Source organism: Aspergillus chevalieri, chromosome 4 (assembly GCF_016861735.1).
Source record: "Aspergillus chevalieri M1 DNA, chromosome 4, nearly complete sequence".
Classification (NCBI taxonomy): Eukaryota; Fungi; Ascomycota; class Eurotiomycetes; order Eurotiales; family Aspergillaceae; genus Aspergillus; species Aspergillus chevalieri.
In genome coordinates, this window is record NC_057365.1 from 2,180,207 (window position 1) to 2,202,778 (window position 22,572).

General features: G+C 49.5%; 8 protein-coding genes across 8 annotated transcripts; 6 read left to right on the plus strand and 2 right to left on the minus strand.

Annotated features, from left to right (window-relative positions):
• Positions 1-4,140: 4,140 nt before the first annotated feature.
• On the minus strand, positions 4,141-5,051 carry grpE (mitochondrial nucleotide exchange factor MGE1; the record flags this gene model as incomplete). Its single annotated transcript, XM_043279026.1, has 3 exons — positions 4,141-4,173; positions 4,229-4,654; positions 4,746-5,051. 3 exons carry the CDS (start codon positions 5,049-5,051, stop codon positions 4,141-4,143), a joined length of 765 nt encoding a protein of 254 aa, XP_043136746.1.
• Positions 5,052-6,200: 1,149 nt separating this feature from the next.
• ACHE_40789S (alpha/beta hydrolase) lies at positions 6,201-7,163 on the plus strand (the record flags this gene model as incomplete). The annotated part of the gene is made up of 1 exon (XM_043279027.1): positions 6,201-7,163. The coding sequence occupies one exon, from the start codon at positions 6,201-6,203 to the stop codon at positions 7,161-7,163; it is 963 nt and encodes a 320-aa protein (XP_043136747.1).
• A 1,099-nt stretch (positions 7,164-8,262) lies between these two features.
• cbpA (putative calcineurin binding protein) lies at positions 8,263-9,102 on the plus strand (the record flags this gene model as incomplete). Its single annotated transcript, XM_043279028.1, has 1 exon — positions 8,263-9,102. One exon carries the CDS (start codon positions 8,263-8,265, stop codon positions 9,100-9,102), a length of 840 nt encoding a protein of 279 aa, XP_043136748.1.
• Positions 9,103-9,353: 251 nt separating this feature from the next.
• ATE1 (arginyltransferase) lies at positions 9,354-11,218 on the minus strand (the record flags this gene model as incomplete). Its single annotated transcript, XM_043279029.1, has 10 exons — positions 9,354-9,479; positions 9,536-9,858; positions 9,912-10,009; positions 10,058-10,291; positions 10,339-10,500; positions 10,548-10,670; positions 10,722-10,784; positions 10,840-10,915; positions 10,970-11,014; positions 11,164-11,218. 10 exons carry the CDS (start codon positions 11,216-11,218, stop codon positions 9,354-9,356), a joined length of 1,305 nt encoding a protein of 434 aa, XP_043136749.1.
• An 844-nt stretch (positions 11,219-12,062) lies between these two features.
• Positions 12,063-13,981, plus strand: ACHE_40792S (fungal specific transcription factor domain-containing protein; the record flags this gene model as incomplete). Its single annotated transcript, XM_043279030.1, has 4 exons — positions 12,063-12,549; positions 12,605-12,737; positions 12,811-13,134; positions 13,186-13,981. The coding sequence occupies 4 exons, from the start codon at positions 12,063-12,065 to the stop codon at positions 13,979-13,981; spliced, it is 1,740 nt and encodes a 579-aa protein (XP_043136750.1).
• Positions 13,982-14,464: 483 nt separating this feature from the next.
• ACHE_40793S (MFS transporter) lies at positions 14,465-16,315 on the plus strand (the record flags this gene model as incomplete). The annotated part of the gene is made up of 2 exons (XM_043279032.1): positions 14,465-14,613; positions 14,662-16,315. The coding sequence occupies 2 exons, from the start codon at positions 14,465-14,467 to the stop codon at positions 16,313-16,315; spliced, it is 1,803 nt and encodes a 600-aa protein (XP_043136751.1).
• A 1,597-nt stretch (positions 16,316-17,912) lies between these two features.
• ACHE_40794S (NUDIX hydrolase) lies at positions 17,913-18,568 on the plus strand (the record flags this gene model as incomplete). Its single annotated transcript, XM_043279033.1, has 2 exons — positions 17,913-17,967; positions 18,141-18,568. The coding sequence occupies 2 exons, from the start codon at positions 17,913-17,915 to the stop codon at positions 18,566-18,568; spliced, it is 483 nt and encodes a 160-aa protein (XP_043136752.1).
• Positions 18,569-19,583: 1,015 nt separating this feature from the next.
• RPB3 (DNA-directed RNA polymerase II core subunit RPB3) lies at positions 19,584-20,723 on the plus strand (the record flags this gene model as incomplete). The annotated part of the gene is made up of 3 exons (XM_043279034.1): positions 19,584-19,637; positions 19,706-20,274; positions 20,333-20,723. The coding sequence occupies 3 exons, from the start codon at positions 19,584-19,586 to the stop codon at positions 20,721-20,723; spliced, it is 1,014 nt and encodes a 337-aa protein (XP_043136753.1).
• Positions 20,724-22,572: the final 1,849 nt, after the last annotated feature.

Below are 22,572 nucleotides of genomic sequence, written 5' to 3' on the forward strand. Positions count from 1 at the left end.
GACAGTATGTAATAGTTTCTGGCGGGAGAGTCCCAGTTTTCTCAGTGCTATTATCCGGTTCATCGCCATCTATTACCTGTGTAGTTGAGTACGCAAGTTGTGCTGGTGTTCTGTTGTAAATTGTTGACCGAATCCCATGTACGATCTCTCGTCTTCCGCTGTAGGCGATGCATAGGTTTACATTTCCTTTACATCACTGTCAGCTTCTACACTTCATATGGTGGGTACGCAAGACATACCCCGTATAATGCTCCGTACTCTGCATAGCATAGTCCCACACCTCCAGCAATTCGGGATCAAGAAATCCCCGCTCATCACAAAGCCTCACACAAACCTGCATCTGGTGATCAATATCACCTGGCCGAACTCATTCTCCAACCTGAGTCTTGATAATCTCCATGGTATCTGCGATCTCGGTGGGTCTCGCTTGAAGTTATCCACCCCAAACATGAAGAATAAGATGGCTGGAACACCAAGGCAGCGGAGAGCAAATATAATCTAATTAAAATCAACATATTAGCAAGTTAGCTTCCAATAGTGACACAAGGTGGCGCATATTTGCTGCATTGGCAAATCCCCGTTCATGACCTCTAACTTGAAGTCCTCTCACGCGGGCATGTCGATGGTTGCCGTACATGATCATTGCTATGTGGCTAAACACCTGGCCATAGCTGAGAATGGTTAGGAGTGCTCGATCGAGGTATTCGACCATGTTGTTTGTCTGAGGCGGCTTAACTGAAGGACGCCGGTATATACCATCACCCCCACTCTATGACTAGAAGAATGCTCATTCTGCAAATGCTCATCATAGCTAAAGCTTATCTCGTCATCCCGTGATGACGAGGGGAGGTATGTAGATGGTTGGATCTCATTGGAGTGATAAATCGATCGACGAGTGGGTTTAGATGAAAGATTACGGGAAAATGGTGGATAAGTGGTGGAGACCAGTCGTCTAGATCACACTACACCTATGTTGGAAGATAACGCGAATGACAATATGCGCAGTGGGGACCCTATGGTTTTACCTTCATGACTCACATCGCTACAACAGAGTTCATGATGGAGGTTCTCTCTAGCCAATTGCAGACACTGGAGGTTGCACTTGATGTAATTCTGCTTGAGACTGAAGAGACTTATTGTTCCTTTCGCCCTTTCCAGCATAACAGAAGATAGAAGATACGAGTGAGTTACTACTTAAATCCTCTAGATAAAGATCTTGACCACGATGGTCTTAGCAGTACATGCATTGTTACACCACCAAGAAAACCATGGCAGCATTTGCAGTTGTGGGTTGGATTTCCAACCAGATCATCCAAGCAATTTTTGATATATTCTTATCCTTGACGACCTCTTACGAGAACTGCTCCTCCGTGCTCACCTATATCACTATCCAGACAGCTTGGAGCACTATGTCCCTACGAAGAAAGCCAAGCATCTAGGCATCGTCCTGTCCGGAGAGCACAATTTCAATGCCCAGCGTAAAAAGATCGTTGAAGATTCCATGGATCTTGCCTACTGGGCGATTCAGGCGCAGATCTGGACGTTGACTATTTATCAAAAGCGGTAAGTATAAGTATTACTTCGAAACACGCCCTCAGCTTCTGAGAATCAGTCACAAATTATAGAAATCCCCTCCGACTTGCATTTGGGCTCCTCTCCTCAATCAACCACAAACTCCGGTCTACCTACGAAAACCGCCCCACGTCAAAATAGCAACCCTGAACTCCATCCTCAAGCACGACAACCCAAGCATCAACAAATCGAAATGCCTCAACATCCGAATCTCAAGCCACTCCGACGACCAAGAAGCAATAATCAAATACACGTAGCAGCTGAAACATCAGAAAGAAACTGGAAGCATCTCTGAAGAATCTTTCACAACGGACGCAATCGAAAACAGCTAGATAGTGTGTATGGCCCCGCACCTGACCTCATCCTTGTATTCGAGGACCAGTGTTGTTTGGATGGTTATCCTCCCTGGCATATCAAGTATGCGGAAATGAAGTAAGTGCTACATCCTTCACAATGGAAGGTTGAAAGATTACTCTAACCGCCATTAAAGGACCTTCCCGAAGGTCCGTCCGCTCAGAAGAGTGCATTTTCTGAAAATTCCGCGACAATTCGCGAAGTTAAAAATGAGGAAGGGAGGAGGGGAGGGGGGGGGGAATAGGGTTTTTTGGCGTGTTTTGACATGCATTCGAGTAAGGAGAATTTTGTCACTGAAGAGGCGCTCTGAGCTAGTTTCTTCGGATATCGGACAACAGTAGCATTGAATTACATACGCTTGGGACATCCGGCTTCCTGTTTCTTTGAAGAAAGGCCGTTTATCTATCACCATAAATCAAGATATATACTTCAGACCATGGAAGACACAAACAACCCACCACACCTAAATCCCTTCTTGGAGGTAGACGGCGCATTCAACCTCCGCGAATTAGGCGGCTACTCCAGTAATCTCTTCCCCGGCGTAACCACCCGCAAAGGCTTCATTTACAGAGCAGGACACTTGGGCAATGTAACACCCACGGGGTGGAAGTCGTTGTAACATAACCTGCAGATTGCAACGGTGATTGACCTAACCAGTGCCGGCAAAGCAGGCCCTTTGTGCAGGTCGTACAACCGATACAACTGAGATGCAAGTAGGCGAAGATATCAAGATCATCAAGCTACCTCTCAAACAGAATGCTCTTTTTAATGGACGAGCTAGAGAAGAAGTACAGAATACATCGGTCGAAGAGCCTCGGGCTTCGTCCCCTCCCCCTCACCCCTCTCCTCCCCTCTCTCCCAAATATCTAAAGCATGGCTTACTCACTGACTCGCTTATACAGGCAATAGCCCAAGACTACCTCAACCTCCTCCACTCCGCCACAACCCCCATCCGCACAATCACCCATCTCCTCCCCCGCCCGACCTAAACCCTCCTCCTCCACTGCAGCCTCAGCAAAGACCGCACAGGCCTAATATTGGCCCTCCTCCTCTCCCCCGCCAGCGTCCCATCTTCCATCATCGCAGACGAATACAGCCTCGCCACGCACTGTCTGGAAGTCATGGAGCCGACGCTCATGCGGTTGCTCAGGATGGCGGAGCCGGGACTGACTGAAAAGAGGGCGTTTGAGAAGGCGACGAAGAGTACGACGGCGCATAGGGAGAGTATGGTGGGGGCTTTGGGGATGGTGGAGAGTATGTTTGGGGGGTGGAGGGGTATGTGAGGGGATGGTGTGGGTTGGAGGATGGGGAGATTAGAGGTTATGGGGGGTTTTGGTGGAGGGGGGGCTCTGATGCTTGTGGGTTTGTATATGGCACAGCCATCACAGGGGAGATTAATCTACTGTCTCTATTTCGGAGTAGCAATCCTATGATGTCATTTCGATATGTTTCACGTGATTACAAAACCCTGTGGCTGTGGTGGCGCGGATAATTTGTGGCTTGTGATTTTGATTTCCCCATTGGGATACAAAACCGGAGACCCTCCTGGTGGCTGTAAGGTACGTCGATAGCTGGATGAGTACGAATAGAAATGTCTTCTTTGAGATGCGGCGGTGCTGAGGGTGGCATTGGCGAATATCACGATAGTGATTGAGTGGAAGGGATCTATGGATGTCCGACGTAGTTCCAGTAAATGAAGATGGAAGCTCCCGGTGGCAGATCCCTACAATTCAAACACGGTTCAGAGATCGAGACATGAACTCGTCAAATTTCTATGGATCTTTTTTAGTCCACTCCAGGTGGCTAACCGCCCCGACCTACGCCTATCCAATATGCTAATCTCCCAATAGAAGACGACTTTTGCGAATGAAAAGCAAAAAGAAATGACGCGGTGCGGTAATGTACAGATATAGTGAGGTGAGAGGTGAGGTGATACATTCCAACAAAAAGAACACTAAGACGCCCCGGACGCCCTAGCCACAACCGTAAAAAAAAAATAATAATCATACACAGATTCGTAACGAAGTGCGATAGAAGTTCGAAGATATATCAAGGTATTCCCAGGATAGATCGTTGATCATGTCCGCGGTAGATTCCGTGATTGGTGATTCTCCCTCATGACAAATTTTGGTATATAGTAAAGTTAGAAAAGGTGAGTGACGTGAGATTTGGTTTAGATGGAGATGCGAGAAATGTATTCGTCGACGGACTTGTTTAAGAGTTCCGGACAACGCCAACCTTGGCGGCCTGAGGAAAATGGGTCAGCAATCAATTCGGTAAACTGCCAAAACGAACAACATACTCTGATCGTCCTTCCGTTAAGGGTGAATCCCTTGCTCTGAGTGTACATAACGTCACCATCCTCCATGTTCTCAGACTTGACCATGAAGGTAGCTTCGTGCAGGTTGGGGTCGAACTTCTGGGGCTTGCCGTCTTCGCCAGCTTCCGAAGGGTCGAATCTTTCCACGCCGTGCCTCTTCAGCGAGTTCATGAGAACATTCTGGGTCATTTGCAGACCGGTGACGAGATCCAGCAAGTCCTTGTTCTCGGCCTCGGCGCCGCTGAGCTTCTCGGCGGGGACGGCGAGGAGGGCACGGTCGAAGTTGTCAATACTCTCGAGAAGGTCAATGGCGAATTTCTGGATAGCGAAGCTACGGGCCGATTCCATGTCACGCTTTGTGCGTTCCTGGAGGTTCATGAAGTCTGCAACCGAGCGAACGTATTTGTCCTATTTCGGTGAGATATTAGCTAACTCCCGGACCACACTTCCAAAATCGATTTCCGTTAAGTAATGAATTTATAACAAGAATTGAGCGCACCTTCAGGTCAGTGACTTCCTTCTTCTTGTCCTCCAGCTCTTTGCGAAGAGCATCCTCGGGGGATTGTTCAGCAGCAGCGGCTTCGCCCTCCTTAGCTTCCTCTTTCTTGCCCTCGGATTCAGCAGCCTTTTCAGTGGAGTAGAAGCGGTAAGCGGGCTGGCGGATCAATGGCCGGAAGCTCTGGGGGAGCCGCGACTGCAACCGCGATGGCCGACGGACAGCCAACGGAGCTGTGGGAATCGAGCGGGAGGACAGCGCAAACCGGGCTGCGGGCTGGCCTTGTCTGAGGATCGTTCTCTGGAACATTATGAAAAGAAATAAGGGAGAAATGAGGATATAGAGAAAGGGTAAAGGTAGAGGGGTTGTGGTGTGGAGGAATTCAAATGGACCATAACAGAATTTCTTTTCGTCGGCGTCACATCACCTGACTGCCCGCTCTCGGAGTCGGCCGGAGAAACCCCAGCCGACTTACTATAGTTATCCTTCACCTTCGATTGCTCAAAACCTCTCTGAATACCTCTAAACGTACTATGAAAGATGGAATGATAATGGTAGTCTACGAGTGAAGGCTTGTTGGTATGGGAAACTCGGGCATCGTCCAAGCCAGCGACATTTCCTGCCCCGCCTGTCAGTCTGCATAAACAGCCATGGCCGTTCGTGTTGACTTCTATGAGCCTTGCACGCTGGGCGGAATTTATGAGGATTGTTATATCAAGCCCAGCAACAGTTGGCCGATACTAACCCTAGGCGTCCTGATCCCAAAAAATGTCTCTTAGCTTACCAAAGCAAGAAAGCAAGAATCATTGCGGCATATTACCACCAAACCTGCGGCAGAACCTGACATGAACACCATGTTTTTTTGTTTTTCCAGGTCAAGGAATAAGCCATCCCAAGATTTACCAACATTTCCGGCGTACTCTACATAGCCAGAATCCTCGCATCTCACCTCATCGGTCATCATCTCGACATCCGACAACCCGACGCCGACGGGGATAAGGAAAGAAACGAACGGATATAACGGCGAGGCAGAAATCGAGAAGAACTAAGCGAAAGGATTGGCGATCCTTGTATTTTTCTTACTGCTATGATCTGGTGGCAGGGTCTGCGGGGATATTGCATTGGTTCATGCTATGCAGGAGTATGAGGGGCCATTTGAGGGTTGGCTGAACAGAAATCGACCCTTGGTTGGAGGGTCCGTGGTAGATTGATAGCGATATAGTAGGGGCCTGTAGTGTTGTTTTAGGCATTTTCTTGTGTCTGGATGTTAAATCTACGTATGTACCGACAGTAGAGCATGGAGTAAACTTGCCGTTATATATTTCGGGGAATTTGGAGACATCAACCCCTCACTAACTCCCCTCCCCCCAAATCGGCTATAAACGTCCCGTGGCCTAACACAATTACTCCTACACCACACCTCTATCCTATATCGCAGCCACAGTCTACCAATCCACAATGGCCCTCAAATACGACCCCGAGTTCGCCCAAGCTGCGGCCCCAATCCTCTCCGCTCGCGCTGCAGCCTCCCCCGCCGCCGTCCACGATGTAGAAATCCGCCGGACACGCATCACAGCCGCCTACGCAGCCGCATTCAAGAAACTTCCAGAAACTCCGGACGTCGAGCACAAGATCTACCAGGTCAAGTCACACGATGGCCAGCCCATCTCCGTATCCCACTTCTACAAGAAGTCCGGGCACGCGACGCCCGGCTCGGCCGTTTTCCACACGCACGGCGGCGGTACGATCCAGGGTGATGTAGAGCTGTTTGTCCCGCTGCTTGCGAATGAAGTCCAGCAGACTGGTGTGCAGTTTTTCTCCGTGGACTACCGTCTTGCGCCTGAGCATCCGCATCCGATTCCCGAGGAGGACTGCTACGCCGCGTTGACGTGGGTGTACGAGCACGCGGATGAGTTTGGTATCGACCGCAGCCGCATTGCCACGATGGGTGAGAGCGCGGGTGGTCGTCTGGCGCTAGTGATGAGTCTCATGGCTCGGGACCGTAAACTGTCGCCGCCGCTGGCGAAGCAGATTCTGATCTATCCCATGCTGGATGACCGTAACACAAACCCGATCGCAGCGTTGGAGCCGTTAGCAGTGTGGTCCAATGATGATAATATCACTGCCTGGACGGCGCTGCTGGGCAAGGATGTGGTTGGCACGGATAAGGTGCCAGAGTATGCTGCACCGGCGCGAGTGCAGAACCTTGAGGGGCTTCCGCCGACGTTTATTGATGTCGGGGAGTTGGATGTCTTCCGGGATGAGGATTATGCATTTGCGGGGAGATTGGCGGCTGCGAATATCAGTACGGAGTTCCATGTGTATCCTGGCTTGCCTCATGCGTTTGAGGTGTTTGCGCCGGAGATCGATGTGACGAGGCGGGCTGTGGAGCACCGCATGAAAGCTGTTACTTCGGTGTAACCGGCCGATATTGATGAAAAAACAGAGTTTGTTGTATACGGATGATGAGATGAGCCTTGAGAAGCCGCCTTGTACATAGTGTTGAATATATGCAATGAACAGTCAAACACGAAAGTGCCATAATGCCAGGTGTCCAATTTGATCCTTTCGCCCTCTGTTGGGTCGCACTATGTCGTATTCCGCCTTGTTCCGCCCCGAAAACGTTGACCTCCCACCGCAGTGTACCAGAAGAGGGTAGGGTCTGACTCTGTCGTGGCTGAGAACTGCGAGACAGAGGGGGCCATGGTTCCTTTATACACCCAGGCAGACGGATTTCCACGCGCTAATGGGGGCTGTAGCAGTGCATATTAGCAGTGTTCAGATAGTCTCAGATAGCCGCGACCGAGTTAGATCTGAAGCTGGTTTGTGGGGTGAGGCTGAGTCCTGAACCGGGGGGGGGCTTTCCGAATGGGGAAACCGTGAGGCTTAGAAAGTGACGCATCTGTATACCTGCGGATGCGGACAGAGCTGTCAATAGTCAATAGTTGCAATAGCCGAGAATAGCAATGGAAGACTGAATGCGTTTGCCTGAATTGAGGCTTGTCTCCTTTTTCTTTATGATTGATTTTTTTTTTCCTATTACGCGGGCAGGGTCAGGAATGCTGGGCATCTTTGTTTGGCTGGAGGCGATGAAAGAGCGCCATGGTACAAACAATGAACAACATTATGACCCCAGGGGTGCTATGCAGAGTATCTGGGTCTAGACAAGCCGTGGCAACAAAAGTGTCAATCCTGTAACTTGTTGTGGCGATCCTCAGGGACAATGGACCAGGCTGTGCAAAGCTACGCGTGCGTGCACTGCGCCTCATTCTTCCGGATTAGAGATTTCTTCTTTTCCAACTTGTTTTAAGGAATTAACCATATAAAAACCCGCGGCTGGTCTCTGGCTGATCTTTTCTCTCCAGACTCATCTTCATTGGTTGTGCTGAAATACCTCTTTCTCTCCTATCCTATTTCAACCTCCGCTCCGCCTTCAACTCTACACTCACCTCTGCACCTCTACAATCAACTACGATTACCACCACCACCACCACCACCAAGACTACAACAAAATAACAAAATGATTGAATTCCCCTCCTTCAGCGCTAACCGTTCGCGCTCCTCCTCCACCTCGTCCCGCCCAACTCTTTCCCTCGATCTTTCCAACCTCCCTCCTCTCACCACCCCAACACCACCAACAAACACCCTCCTCATCACCAACCTCCACGACCTCACCCTCTTCCAACCCCCATCTCTCAACAAGATCCGCGAGACCATCTCCTCTGTTGCTCCCCTAAACTCCTTCTCCCCGCTCCCCTCCCTCCGCCGCATCATCTGCTCCTTCCACGCCACAGACGATGCACTCACCATCCGCAAAATGCTCGACGGCGATAACTTCGGCTCCCAGAACGCGCGCGCAAAGATATACTTCGGCGAACCCACCCCGATTCTGGATGAAAACGAAGCCCGCCACCCAAAGAACTTCCTGCAAGCCCCCCAGGTCGACAAGTTGTTCTTTATCTCGCCGCCGCCGTCGCCGCCGGCTGGCTGGGTGATGCGCCAGGAGGACCCGCCGAACAAGGAAGTCCACGCGAGCGACCTGGCGTCTGCGCTGGAGAAGCTTAAGACGGAGAATTCGGGCATTTCTGCTTCTGCGGCGCCTGTTGAGGAGATTGGCATTGACACGCCTATGTCGCTTACGTCGGAGAAGCGTATGGGCAGCTGGCCGGTTTCGGACCATCAGCGGAGTCGGAGCAGTACGCTGATTTATGTCCCTGAGGATCATGGGAGTAGCCCGGATTTGCCGGCTGTTATGGTTGAGGATACCACGACGGTGGAGTTGGAAGAGCCGAGTCCGATTGATATGGCGGTTAAGAAGATGCCGCCAAAGACGTCAATGCCGCCGGTTGAGTTGATGTGATTTTTTTTCTTTCGTTTTCTTTGATTGATTTCATTAGTTTTTCTTGGTTGTTTTGCATGGCGTTGGTGTTTGCATAGATCATTTTGCTTTATGATCATGTTCTTGCACGGATGGCGTTGGTTTCGTTACGAGCATTTATTGGTATTGTTTATGATTCTGGCATATCGTCCAGTTGGCTATCTGGTACATACTAGAATGAATGATAATCACATCTAAATCATCTTCCTTTCTTCAGTATCTCAATAGATTGATCAATCAAACAAAACCACAGCACTCTCCTTCACAACCCTCGGCCCCAAAGCAGCCGCCAACTCTGCAATAATCCCCTTGATCGACTGCGGATGCGTCATGGGCATTTGCTCCCATCCCACCAGATCCTACAGCAGTCAGCTTAACACAATCCGAAAGATGGAATGGGCGGGGAGGGACATACAATCATATGCACAAACGACCCATGAACCAACAACCACCAATGATCCAAATCCAGCGCCTTGGTCTCCTCAACGCTCAAAACACCCGGCATATGCAGATCGAACAGCGAGACTTCCTCATCGTTGATTTCTGCATCTGCTTCGCTCTCTTTGTTTGGCTCCGGATTGTGCTGCTCCCGGGAAAGAGAAACATAGGGTTTTTGGTCGAGTTTCTTGACAAATTCGCCGTCGAGCGGGTGCCAAGTGTGGGATTCGGGGTCGAGGACGTGTTGCGGGCGGAAGGTGCCCTTGTACCGCATTTTTTGGTTGCTGTGGATGTAATAGCCTGCGGTTGGATTAGATTTTGTTGTGTTTTGACTTGGGTTGCGCGGGACGTACCCATGTAGTAGTAGCGGTAGTTGTCTTCGATGGTGAGGGCTACTTCTCTGAGGGCGCTGAGCTTGCCGAATTCCCAGCTTTCGTAGTCCGGATCATAGCTGAAGAGTTAGCTGCGCATTCATTTCAACGAGACTCTCAATACTTACAAAACGTAAACAGAACTGACACCATTAGGCATCAAATCCAAAACCGCCACGGCAATCAACTTCCCATCCAGCCGGTAGCATTGATGCCAGGAACCAAGTTTCTTCTCTTTAGAGTCCGCACTGGCTGGAGAGCGTTTGATACCGGAACACAGGAAGCGCTGGAAGTCCTTGGTTTTCCATCTGGAGACGTCTTCCTTGTGGATTTTGGTTTGGTATTTTATGAAGAGGTCGAATCTGGTTTTATTAGCATTGAAAGTCCTCTTTGACGTTTTCGTACGCACTTGGCCTGAGAAACGGAGTCGCCTTCGAGATTGACCGCGAAGCGGTGGGCGGGTTCTAACGGGCGTCTGGTCGATGGGTCAATGGGGCGTTTTACGTTGGCGTATTCAGACTCGTGGACTGCTGTGAGGACATCGAAGTTGCATTTTCGATGTTTCTTCTCCCTGATCAATTGTTAAAAATTGTCTGACTGGGAAGGACAGAGACGTACTGGCGTGTCTTAGGACATAAGCGAGCCGCTTTGCGGATATACTCTGGGCCTAGGACGAATTTATTCCAACGATTGATGGCCTTGCGTTGGTCTCGTCTGGCTTTGAAATCGGAGGCTTCGAGTCTGCGCATGTTAGCTCTACTCAGGTAATTCAACAAGGATGCATGGTCGTACCTAATCGTATAGTGCGGACAGCACGATCTCTCCAAATTTGGCTTATAATAAAGCGTTCCAGACCTTCCAACCAGTTTAGTGTCAGCCAGAAGCTTCAAATAGCTTCGGAATGACACACCTTCTCCAACCTCGATTCACAAGTTCCTCATAATGATGTGGCCTGACTGAGACGGAGCTACTGTAATATGAAGCGCCTGAACAATGTCAATGATTTTCTTACGGAATACACCGTGGGATGATAGACGTACTTCCATCCTCAGATTTACAGTAACCACACGAGTTGCGCTGGTAACCTAGATAACATCATTAGCTCCTAGCCAAGAAAGCTCAATTTCATCCTCGAAACTGATTGAAGAACAAGCATCACTATCGTGGCTGGGAACGTCAAGACCCCCGCACCGTGTACACATGCGTACAAAAGCCGTTCTAACTGGCTACTTACCCAGCGGTCGGAACAGGGATAGTTTCCTCGCCTGCTCGGCGTCAATGGTATCCATTTTGTGTGCGAATCGGTTGTTGAAAGAGGTGGTTGGTTTGTTGTGGTTGGTGGTTAACGGTGGTCGTCAGAGAGATGTGGAGGCGGAGATTTGATGACAGCGCTCAAGGCGGGAACTGAAAATACGTGCAGGAACTGGCGTTTTATTTTATTGAGTTGATTAACTAACTATTCAATGCACAATTTATGTTTACTTTTTTCTTTGTAACTATGGTATTCAGCATTTCTGTAACTAATACTGATACCAATTACAAAGCCATACGCCGTGATTTTATGACGCTATCCGAGGTGCCGTAGTGTATCGAATCTCTCGACCTCTGCCCTGGCAACACACAAAGACAATGCAGGAAATGCGACGGGCAACACGGCATACCAGCCGGGCCAGTGTCGCATGCTCGCGATGCAAGAAAGCCAAGCGACGCTGTGACATTGCCCAATATGGCGACTCGTGCACCTCTTGTCGTCTGCGGGATGAAGTATGCGACTTTCGCCCGCGAGGCCAGGATAAGCGCAGCAAGAGACAGCGTCATGGCAATTCAGAGCTTCGGGCTCGTATAGAATACTTGGAGAATGAACTAAGAAATTTGTCTGCGCAGCAGGCTCTCAATGAGCGCACGTCGGGCTCTTCCGGGGGCCCTAATGCCGGCTTACAACACGCCACAGACACAGCTACTACCTCATCAGAACCAGAAGAAGGGAATCTAGAGCACGCTCCTCCATCGTCAAGTTCGACGCATCCGCCAAGGTACAGAAGCACTAGCTCGAAACTGTTCCCAATCGGAATGGACGAAATCACACCCCAAATAGACAGCAGCGGAAACCAACAATAGTTAGGCGCTTCGAGCATGTTCCCATATGGTGACCAATCACCGCCACTACGACATGCAGGAATCGCAGATCATCTAGCAAAAAGAGCACAGCTGTCTCCCTCAGCGTTGGAAGACTTCACAGAGCCAGAGCCGATTGTCGAGCATCTTTTAGACTTGTTCTGGACGTACCAGGCGTCACATGTCCTTGTCGTTGACCGTCACATATTTCTGCGCCATCGCAGACTTGCGCGGGAAAGTGATGGGATCGGGGACCGGAAGTTTTATACCCCATGTTTACTTTATTCCATATTGGCCTTGGCGTCCTTGATCAGTACAGATAAAGGTGTTAGGCGATACTCGACACCGCCAGAAGGCATTGCTGGAGATTGGTTCAACCAGCGAGCAAGGATCTTGTTCGAGGCGGAAATGGAAGTGCCCACGGTAACAACGGTCCAGGCGGCCATCCTTATAGGCTCTCGATATGGCACCTTTGTGGACAGTTCTCTTGGGTGGACCTTTAGTGGTACGAATGCCATTTCAAACCTCAATCGGGGATTCCTTTGAGCTAACTATACCAGGGATTGCTTTCCGCATGGCCACCAAGTTGGGTCTTCAGCTCGACTGCTCCAGGGTGGTTGCTATGGGAGAAATGTCGGAGGAGGAAGCACAAAATCGATCAGTGACATTTTGGGGTTCATACGTGGAAGATAGGTGAGACCGTTCCTCATACTCGTGTGATGAGTGATAATGCTCATGTTGCCTTTTTTTTTTTTTTTTTTGCCAGACTTTTCAGTGCGTATCGCCAACGACCCATGATGCTGATGGACTGGGATATCACCATTGCACGGCCCAGAGCTCAAGCTCAGGCAAATCCGCACATGTCACCTAATTATCTACCTTTCACCGTTTTACTGAACAGGCTATGCGGAGAAACCCTCCTAGGCCTCTATGGGCAACGACACTACAACAGCCAGAATGGCGGACTGAACAAGATTGCGTCAAACATACACAGGCAACTCTGTGAATGGCAACAGAATCTTCCGACTGATCTTTCATGGCCTGCCATTGGGAGCATGGCTCCGACAGCACCTTCCGTGCTGGTATTGCAGTAAGTATTATGATCCCGCAATCTGAATACTAATACTAATGGATATCCCAGCATGCATTTTTACTACAATCTAATTCTCCTCCACCGCCCATTCCTCGAATTCTCAAAAGTCCTACGCGAGATCTCACAAGGTCCAAACGCCCTCACCACCTCAACAACAACCTGTGCAATTGCAGCAGCTAATATCGTCCGACTCGTCCACGACTATCGCGAGCACTACAACATAAGACAGATATCCCCCAATGCCGTCCACATCACGTTCATCGCGGCTACAATCCACCTCATTAACTTCCGTTTGACAAATACTGATTCGCACGACCATTTGTTACATGGCTGCGTCATCGCACTTTCGGAGCTGCAGGACTCGTATCCTATGGCGCGGAGGGCCCTTGAGATCCTTCACACACTCATAGATCGTTTTGGGCCGTTGGATAGCGGCCAGCCCGGGCAAGATGCATCTATTGCCAATCAAAATCCACAAAGCGAGAAATGTAGCAGAGGTACTCCTTCACCAACAGTGACAAACAACCAGCAAACAGATTCCCTGCTCCCTTCGTACCCCTGGGCATTGGATTCCCTCCTAGATGACTGGAGTGAGCCCCTCGAGGTCCCATCGCTGATGGACTTCGATTGCCTCCCTGGTACCAGCGGGGCGATGGAAGAGACTATTCAGGATTACGAAAGGTTTGCACCAAATGCTCAGTCTAGTGGCAGTGCACCCATAGCCGGGTTCAATGACCCTGGCTTTCCGCTATTAGGCATGGACCTGGATATCAGTGGAGTCCTTGAGATGGAGAATCGGGGCTTGTTCGATGTATTTTATGGAAGGACATATGGATTGGGCTAGGCTTGTCCCTCACACAGACATACGGCGGAGTTCCAGGGCAGTTTGTACACACAAATGCTGTAGAAAATTCCTATTAACATCAAACGAAGGGAATCAGGGTTCTGACAAGGTCTAGATATGCAGTATCCTTGTTGCGGCAGGATGGTTTGCCGCATTTCCGCAGGTCTGGGTCTGGAAAGACTTGGTTGCGGAAAATGAAACGGCCGGTTTTCCGCATCCCGATTTCCATGGGAGTATGGGAACGCAGTTCACTCATTGCAATTGAAAGATTCCAATATGTGATGAATATTAATATATTGATAGCATGAGAAGAAAGCGATCAGAGCAGTTTGAATTGCACCTTCGTTCTTGTGGTGCAGTTATGTGGTCGTCCAGCTCGGTTGATATAACAAGAACGAGGCATCACCATCACTGAGGCATATATTATTCACTTTAACATACAGGGGCTTGATTTCTCAGATAGTGGACCGTCATCTTCGACTAATGGCCCACATTTGTAGGCCTTTACAGTTTCCCCCTCACATTCTTGGGCTATATAAGGACTGCAGTGTCTGGCGGAAAGTATTCACGATCAGATTCCAGCTTGATAACATAGCAGTCAAAATGGAGAAGATCGTTGAGAACCCTGATAAGTAAGCTGGCATTATCTATTATGTTTTGTGCATATGCTCATTTTTCAGATTTGAGGTTGTCGAGAGACCGAGTCAGGCTCTCTATAAACAGCCAACGAAGACAGTCGCCGACATAGAAGGATATCAGCTTCACAAATTAAACCAGAAGGCGAACCGGAGTCAGAACCAAGACCACAAGGGAGAGCCCCTCGAAACCAATGCTCAGACGATGTCGCGCGGCTTGCCTCCTCCGCCATCTCCCCCAAGACAATCGCAAGGTGTTCCCCCAGAACTGCGCAGTCTCACGGCAGAAGTGATCCTCATTCTCGTGTGCTCTGCTGGCCTCATATTCTTCTCATTGCTCCTGGGTGGCGTGACGGTCCCGCAGGGACAACTCAAAGAAGCACTAGGGATTAGCAACAGCGAGATACCATGGCTAGTTGGCGCTTTTAATGTAGCCAATGGACTTTCCGTTATCGTCTCGGGGTCGTTGATGGATCTTACTCCTCCCAAGAGTCTCATGGTGGGTGCCTTTGCATGGCTGACGATCTGGAATGTCATTGGGGTCTTTTCGATCCGGCCAAAGACAATGGTTCTGTTTTTCATCGTGCGTGCCATGCAGGGTCTTGCCGTTGGTGTTTTGGTTTCTGGGTCGATGAGTATCCTTGGAAGGGTGTATAAGCCTGGGCTGCGCAAGAATCGTGTGTTTTCTGCCATGGCAGCCACGGCACCTTTGGGTTTTTGGTTGGGGGCTATCCAGGGTGGTGCTCTGCAGGCACACCTGAAGTGGATTTTCGCTTCGAATGCCATGTTATCTGCACTTTGTTGTGTGGCTGCGGTCTTCACTATCCCTCCATTGCGGCCCGTGGCGGATATGGTAGGGGAAGAGGCCCCGACAATCTGGCAGTTTGACCTGTTGGGCGCAGTGGTTGCGATTCCAGGATGTATCTGTCTTCTCTTTGGTCTCACCCAGGGATCAGTCACGAAATGGTCCCCGTACACATATGCCCTGGTGATCGTGGGCATTTGCCTTCTAGTCCTATTTTTCTTCGTTATTGAGCGCCGCGCTACTCGTCCGCTTATCCCTCACTGTCTATGGCGCATTCGAGGGTTCACACCACTCATGCTGGCGTATTTCCTTGGTTTTGGCTCCTATGTCGGTGCATGGCAGTTCTACGCTGTGCAGTTCTGGCTGCACATCCAACGCACCACACCGCTCATCACAGCCCTCTATCTACTCCCCAATGCCATCATGGGTGTCCTCGCCACTTGGGTGGTAAGCAAGACGCTGCACCGCATCCCCGGGCACTATATCTACGCAGCGTCCATGCTAGCCTTTGCCCTCGGCCCGATATTCTTTCTCCCGCAGAAGTCAGAGACGACGTACTGGGCGCTGTCATTCCCGGGTGTACTATTGGTGACTTTCGGCCCGGATTCTGCATTTGCAGCTGCATCGATCTTCATCACTAGTAATGTGCTGCGGTCATATCAGGGTAGCGCGGGTAGCTTGCTAGTTACAGTCCAGAACCTGTCGTCTGCTATCATGACCAGTGTGGCGGATGCGGTGGGGACGAGTGTTAATATGGAGACGTCTGGGGAGATTGGGCTCAAGGGGCTGCGTGCTATTTGGTGGTTTGGTCTTGCGGCGGAGATTGTGGGTGGGTTGATTACTATTGCGTTTGTGAGGATTCCAAGAGAGGAGGAGAAGGAGCATGTTACCTAGTTACTGAATAGGGAAAGTGAGCAAGTGTTCGGTTAAGCATGGGATCCTTGTCAATATCCCTGTATATATTCGCCGTATTAAACGATTATCATGAGAGCAGAACGAAATGCGTTGTCGTGTCCCGGTCCAATATTCAATCGCAGCAGATTAAACAACCACGTGCTCCAACTGCATAAAAGAACCGCACCTCATTGCCCGGCATCCGAAACCGACTGCTATTGACAACTGGCCCCAGAAACGGCGCAGTCGACGTGGGTTGCAGGCTTTGCATTCGAGCGTAGAGATCTCAAAACCATGAAATCCAACCGACGACGATCAATGACTTCATGTCGCGACTCTTGGTCTTGGGCATTAACGGAGGCGAAGAAACAAAGTTAACTAGAGCGTCAACCTCGTATGCCCCGCATCGTGTGCCATCCTCGTGCTCACGTTTCCCGATACCCAATGCGTGATATCAGACGATGGTTTACTTGGCAGGATGGCTCTTCGCCCGAGAGATCTCAACACGTAGTCATAGTATATGCACCAGGGGAATGAGTATTCAAAAGGGGATAGTAGTTGTCAGTGATAAGAAGAGAATAATAGCCGGTAGCAGTCATAGTAGTACATAGTGGTAGCCGAGATCTAGATACACGCTAGTACCGAACGGTATGGTACATCAATACTGTATGAATCCAGAATCGATAGTTTAATTAGCAGTGACCACTATCCCTGTCATACACCGTTCATGCTAGCATTTTCTACTTGTATAGTACCGGTGTGCAAAATACTCTGCATAGAGACAGCTAATAATTGAGAGAGATGCATGAAATTAGCGAGGTTGTGGGTAACAGACCGCATCGGGAGACCCCGGCCAGAACTCTTTTCTAGGGTTTTCGCTTGACAACCGTGGTTACCAGCAATTAACTAACTAGAGGGAGGACATTAATAATGTGCATACGGAGTACTCTTAAGGACATGGTCAGTGCTAGATGGAATATTTCAAAACGGTAATTACCCATACCGTACAATACGGTACCATACTGTCGGTGACTCCCCTCCGAAACCTCCCACTTTCTTGTCCTCCGCCTCCGTCTCTGTCTCCGTGTCTATTCTTCATCCTCTCTTTTACTTCTCCCCTAATGCTTCTATGATACTTTTTCGATTATGATGTCTCTTCCCATTCTTGTGTCTCTATTGCAATTCCCGTCTATACCGGGAGCGAACGGGAATACTAGTATTTGATCTTTTTCCTTTCTCCGCAATCATTATCTCAATTTGCCTCAGAAGCACCGAAAAAAAAAGTTCCTTCCACCGAACCCTCCTTCCCCCAACTTCTCCCGAACAAACACCCTCACCACCTCGAGCGAGCAAGGCCTTGTGCCATTTTTTCCCATACGGGGGAGCTTCTTCAGGCTCCTGCGCGGTGTCCTGAAAGTCATTGACTTTTTTGGATTTCGACTTTTTTTACCGTTCCGTTCCTTTTTCTGTCCTTGCTGCTACACGTCGCGTGGGGTGTAACCGGAGTGGGAGTCTTCTCTGCATTACGGTCCTTCCAACCCGCTCAATCCCTCTATATAGAGTGTTTTCGGGGTTCGTTCATCTTTACCATCTGTCAATGATCATGGCTCCCGCTCGTTCCATGGAGTCACGTACAGGCCGGGTCAATCAACGTGAGTTGTTCTTTGTTCACTACCCCAGAGACACGTTGGCCACGTGTGCCCCTTGACTTAGCTGGAAACGGTCATTCGGGTACATTGATACGAAAGAAACCGACTGGCTCTGACTTTTATCATCCCATTCCCTGCCCTTTGTGAACCCCGCTAATGTCTCGTGCTCATAATAGGGTACGGATCCAAAGGCGAACGCCTCGTGGCCGGCATGGTCCCTTTATCGACAGATAAAACAAAAGTCCTGATGATCCAGTCATCAGGCCCTGGAGGTTGGGTGCTTCCCAAAGGTGGTTGGGAAACGGACGAAGACAGTGCCGCACAGGCGGCGCTTCGGGAGGCCTGGGAAGAGGCCGGTGTGATCTGTACCGTCTCAAAAGATCTGGGCCTCATCTCAGACATGCGTCCTTCCACATTGTTGACCGCCAATGCCCCAAAGGCATCATATCAGTTTTTCGAGGCCACTGTCGACCGGGAAGAGGAGGAGTGGCCGGAGATGCATAAGCGTGCTCGGAGATGGGTTGGCTATGCGGAAGCCGCCCAAGCTCTCGCATGTCGACCAGAGATTCTAGAGGCATTAAATCGCAGTTCCATGATTCGGTAGTGATTGCTTCGGTTCATATATACATTTGGAATTTGCCCCGCTCTAATGGGGCGTCGATATTTTCCACTTTACGACTTGCCACGATTTCAGGGACCTCAAAAGAGCGAATTTCGCTTTCTGTCTCATCTCTCCTCTATTACTCTTTTTTGTCCGACTTTCCCTTTATCCTTTTTGCTACATCTGCCATGACTGCTGCATTGGACGTCCGATTCTTATATACACCCCTTTCTTTTTTTTATATTTTTTTGACACGATTATGATCGACCGGGATGGCTTTGCACGCAACACCAGAATAACATAGAAGGTTAGAAGGGCGCAACTGGTGAAATTCCAGTGTTGCGACATGGGCGCCTTTTTCGGGTTACGGTGTTAGAGAGGCTGTTTGATTACCAGGTGGCAGCATTGGTTGCTTGTTTCGTTTTGCTTCTTTCCTTTGCTTCGCCTTTATTTTTTGCTCAGAAGAGACAGGCTGCAACCGCTGTTGGCTCAGAATATCTGATGAACCGGTCCTGCCTGAGAGACCGGCGTGGAATACTCCAAGTTAGGTATCTGCCACAACCAAGACATTATCATTCTCTGTCTCTCTGTCACCCGTTGACCAGATTGTATGGGTTGCCCGGAGCTATCCGAGACTTCATGATTTGTTCTTGATATGTAGTTTTTTTTTTTTTTTTTTGTAATAGTAGTTTGTATAGTAGCGAGTGTACTATAGGATTGGAACGGGAATATGATAGATATAGATATAAATATAAATAAGATAGATCCATCAGTATGTGTTCCTGTATAACTGTATGGAGGTGGTTGATTTAGGCGTACAGGGAGCATCTGGATCGCCCGATTGGGTAAAGCGCCACTCCGGTCTTGGAGTTGAGCCACCAAAGGTTTCATTCAACCATCGTCAACATCCGAATCGTCCCCGTCCACCACCCACGCTCTTTTCTTCTGAACTATATTCTTTCGGGGATTTACTTTGTTTTTCTTATTATTTTGATTCCCTGGAATAGAGTCTGGCAAAATGGATTATGAAATGGACATCGAGCCCACGGGGCCTCAAGTCACAGTACGAGAGGTGAGCTACGTTGCCTAACAAACAAAGAGAGACGTGGAAAAAGACGATCGAAAGAACTAACTGAATAGGCCGAACCCTACCGCGTCGACTTCAAACTCAGCTCCGTCGACCTCGCCTTCGCCAACTCCCTCCGCCGAGTAATGCTCGCCGAGATCCCAACCATCGCCATCGACCTGGTCGAAGTAGAAAAAAACACCTCCGTCCTCCCCGACGAGTTCCTCGCCCACCGCATCGGCCTCATCCCCCTCAACTCGAAAAACTGCGACCAGGACGTCGAGTACACGCGCGACTGCGAATGCGAGGACCACTGCGCGCGCTGCAGCGTCACGCTCACCCTGCACGCGCGCTGCTCCGGCGACGAGATCATGCATGTGTCTGCGCGGGATTTGGTGGTGAGCGGCGAGCGTGCGAACGAGTGGGTGGGGAATCCGGTGATTAATGATCCTGAGGGCAAGGGGCCGTTGATTTGTAAATTGCGGAAGGGGCAGGAGGTGAAGATGACGCTTATTGCAAAGAAGGGGATTGCGAAGGAGCATGCGAAGTGGATGCCTACGGCGGCGATTGGGTTTGAGTATGATCCGCATAATAACTTGAGACATGTGGATTATTGGTACGAGGAGGATCCTGTGAAGGAATGGTACGCTTCCCTCTATAATAATCACTTAGCCCGGAGGATGGAAACTAACTGTGGAAAGGCCCGTCTCTCATAATGCCGGATGGGAACACGCTGCCCCCCCAGACCAACCCTTCGACTACGACGCCCAACCGAACAACTTCTACGTCGACATCGAAAGCATCGGTAATCTCGAACCAGACATGGTCGTCCAGCAAGGAATCGTTGTTCTCCAGCGCAAACTCGCTTCCGTCATCTCCGCCCTCTCCGGCACCGACGACATCGACCGCAACGGCGGTATGGGCGCCGAAGACGAGGACATGATGGGCGTTCGGAGTCCGGACGCCTACGAACCCCCAGAGGGCATCGACGGTGGTTTCACGGCTTATGCCAACGGTGGCGCCAGTGCTTGGGGTGCCAGCGCAGCAACCCCGTACGGTGCTACGCCGTACGGCGGTGGCTACGGATTCTAATCAACGTTCTCTTTCCCCCTTTCCCTCTTTCCTCCTCAATTCTCTATTTCGGCTTGGGTTCGACGGGACTGGCTATTTGGGCAAAAAGAAAAGCGAAGAGAAAATTTATACAACGAGCATCTGGAACGGAGTTTGTCTTTGGAATTGTGAGCTGTATAGCAACCTCCACCTGTGTTTATGTGGTTCAGCGGCGCTATTTGGGTGTTTTGCTATCGAGATTCTTGTTTATATTGAATATCTAATGCAGGCTTTTTGGCATGATTTATCGAATTTCTCGGGTGTGATATTTCTGTATGTTTCGAATCAAGATAGACACCCGTATAAACCAGTGACATCTCTGCTTCAAAATTCAAGACGGCATGTGACAATTGAAAGCGGACGACAGTCCTCTTGAAGCATATACATGTGCCGCGCTTATAGATACCGGAAAGTTCTATTGACGGCGCCGCGTTTTGGGCATAGACAAAATGATACAAGGTGTGAGTGATGAGATCAACTCTATACCTGCCAACTTACATACCACTCTTCGCGCATGGGAATTTCTTGAATATTCCCATCTCCCGGGAGCGCTTGTCAACCCTCTGGGCCATAAATTAACTAGTATGAAAGACGTCGGCGAGCAAAATGGGTCTGGACCGTAATGCTGTTGAGACTTGTGGGCAAGCATGTCAAATCATGTCATGTGGCCTTCAAACGATCTATTACACTGCGCACAAATCATTTGAACTGAGACTGGATTTCAGAAAGCCGGTCCTCACATGTCTCAAATGTGGCTGATGATTCCAACAGAGATGGAGTGGAACCAAAAGTTTTCGTTTCGCAGTTCACTAGATGGATCCGTTGAGCTTGTTTGCTCCCGTGAGATGTGGTAGGGGTCGTCTCATGCTCGAAAATGGCTTATGGAGGGTCTTACAACCCTGACTCATTTCTGGACTATCTTCCTATTGTTCTTGTCTTCCCCCTTGGTGCAGTTGACCGTGCATCCCTTTTGGTAGATTAGTCGAAAAACGCACACGACTAACTGCTAGCCGTTGCGTGAAATATGCGAATGCTCGGGCTGAGAGATGACTGTGCCAGGGCGGTAAGTTCGTGGAGTTCATTCTCGATCACCGAGTTAACACATATGGTGTACCTGCTCAAGTAGCGAGGAATCCCTGTTTGGAGCCAATCTTGTATTCATGTATAAAACTTAGCAAGGAGAGCTTGTATTCCGTGCGAGTTGGACGCCTTGAAAGAGAAATGCGGATGGAACGTCTCCTCAAGGACGGTAATGCGTGAGCTTTAGGTGTTTGTGGATGTTGGGTATTTGCCATCGCGGTTTCGTTCAGTGCTTAAGGGATAAAGCAAGGTAGTCTGGACCTAACGTAATCCACGGCCGAGTTGCGCACCTTCTCCGCCCCCATCAAATAATTCTTCATGACCATATTCTTCAATGCGGCTTTTCTCTATTCTTCATACAAAAATGCCTCTTTCTAAAGAAAATCGAATGCAAATGGCTATCTCAGCCATTCAGAATAAAAAGATCCAATCCAAACGAGAGGCTGCATCTGTTTTTGGAGTGTCTGAAGCTACCCTTCGCAATCGGCTTAAAGGAATGAAATCACGATCAGAAACACGCGCCAGTGGCCACAAGTTAACGGATTTTGAAGAGGAAGCTCTTGTCAAGCAATTGCTAGATGCAGATAAACGAGGTTTTTCAATACGACCACAATATTTGCGTGAGATGGCACAGATCTTACTTCACAAACGTACACAAGATTCTACTGCAACTATTGGAGTCAATTGGGCCTCCTCCTTCATAAGGCGCCGTCCTGAATTACGAACAAGATATAATCGGAGAATTACATAT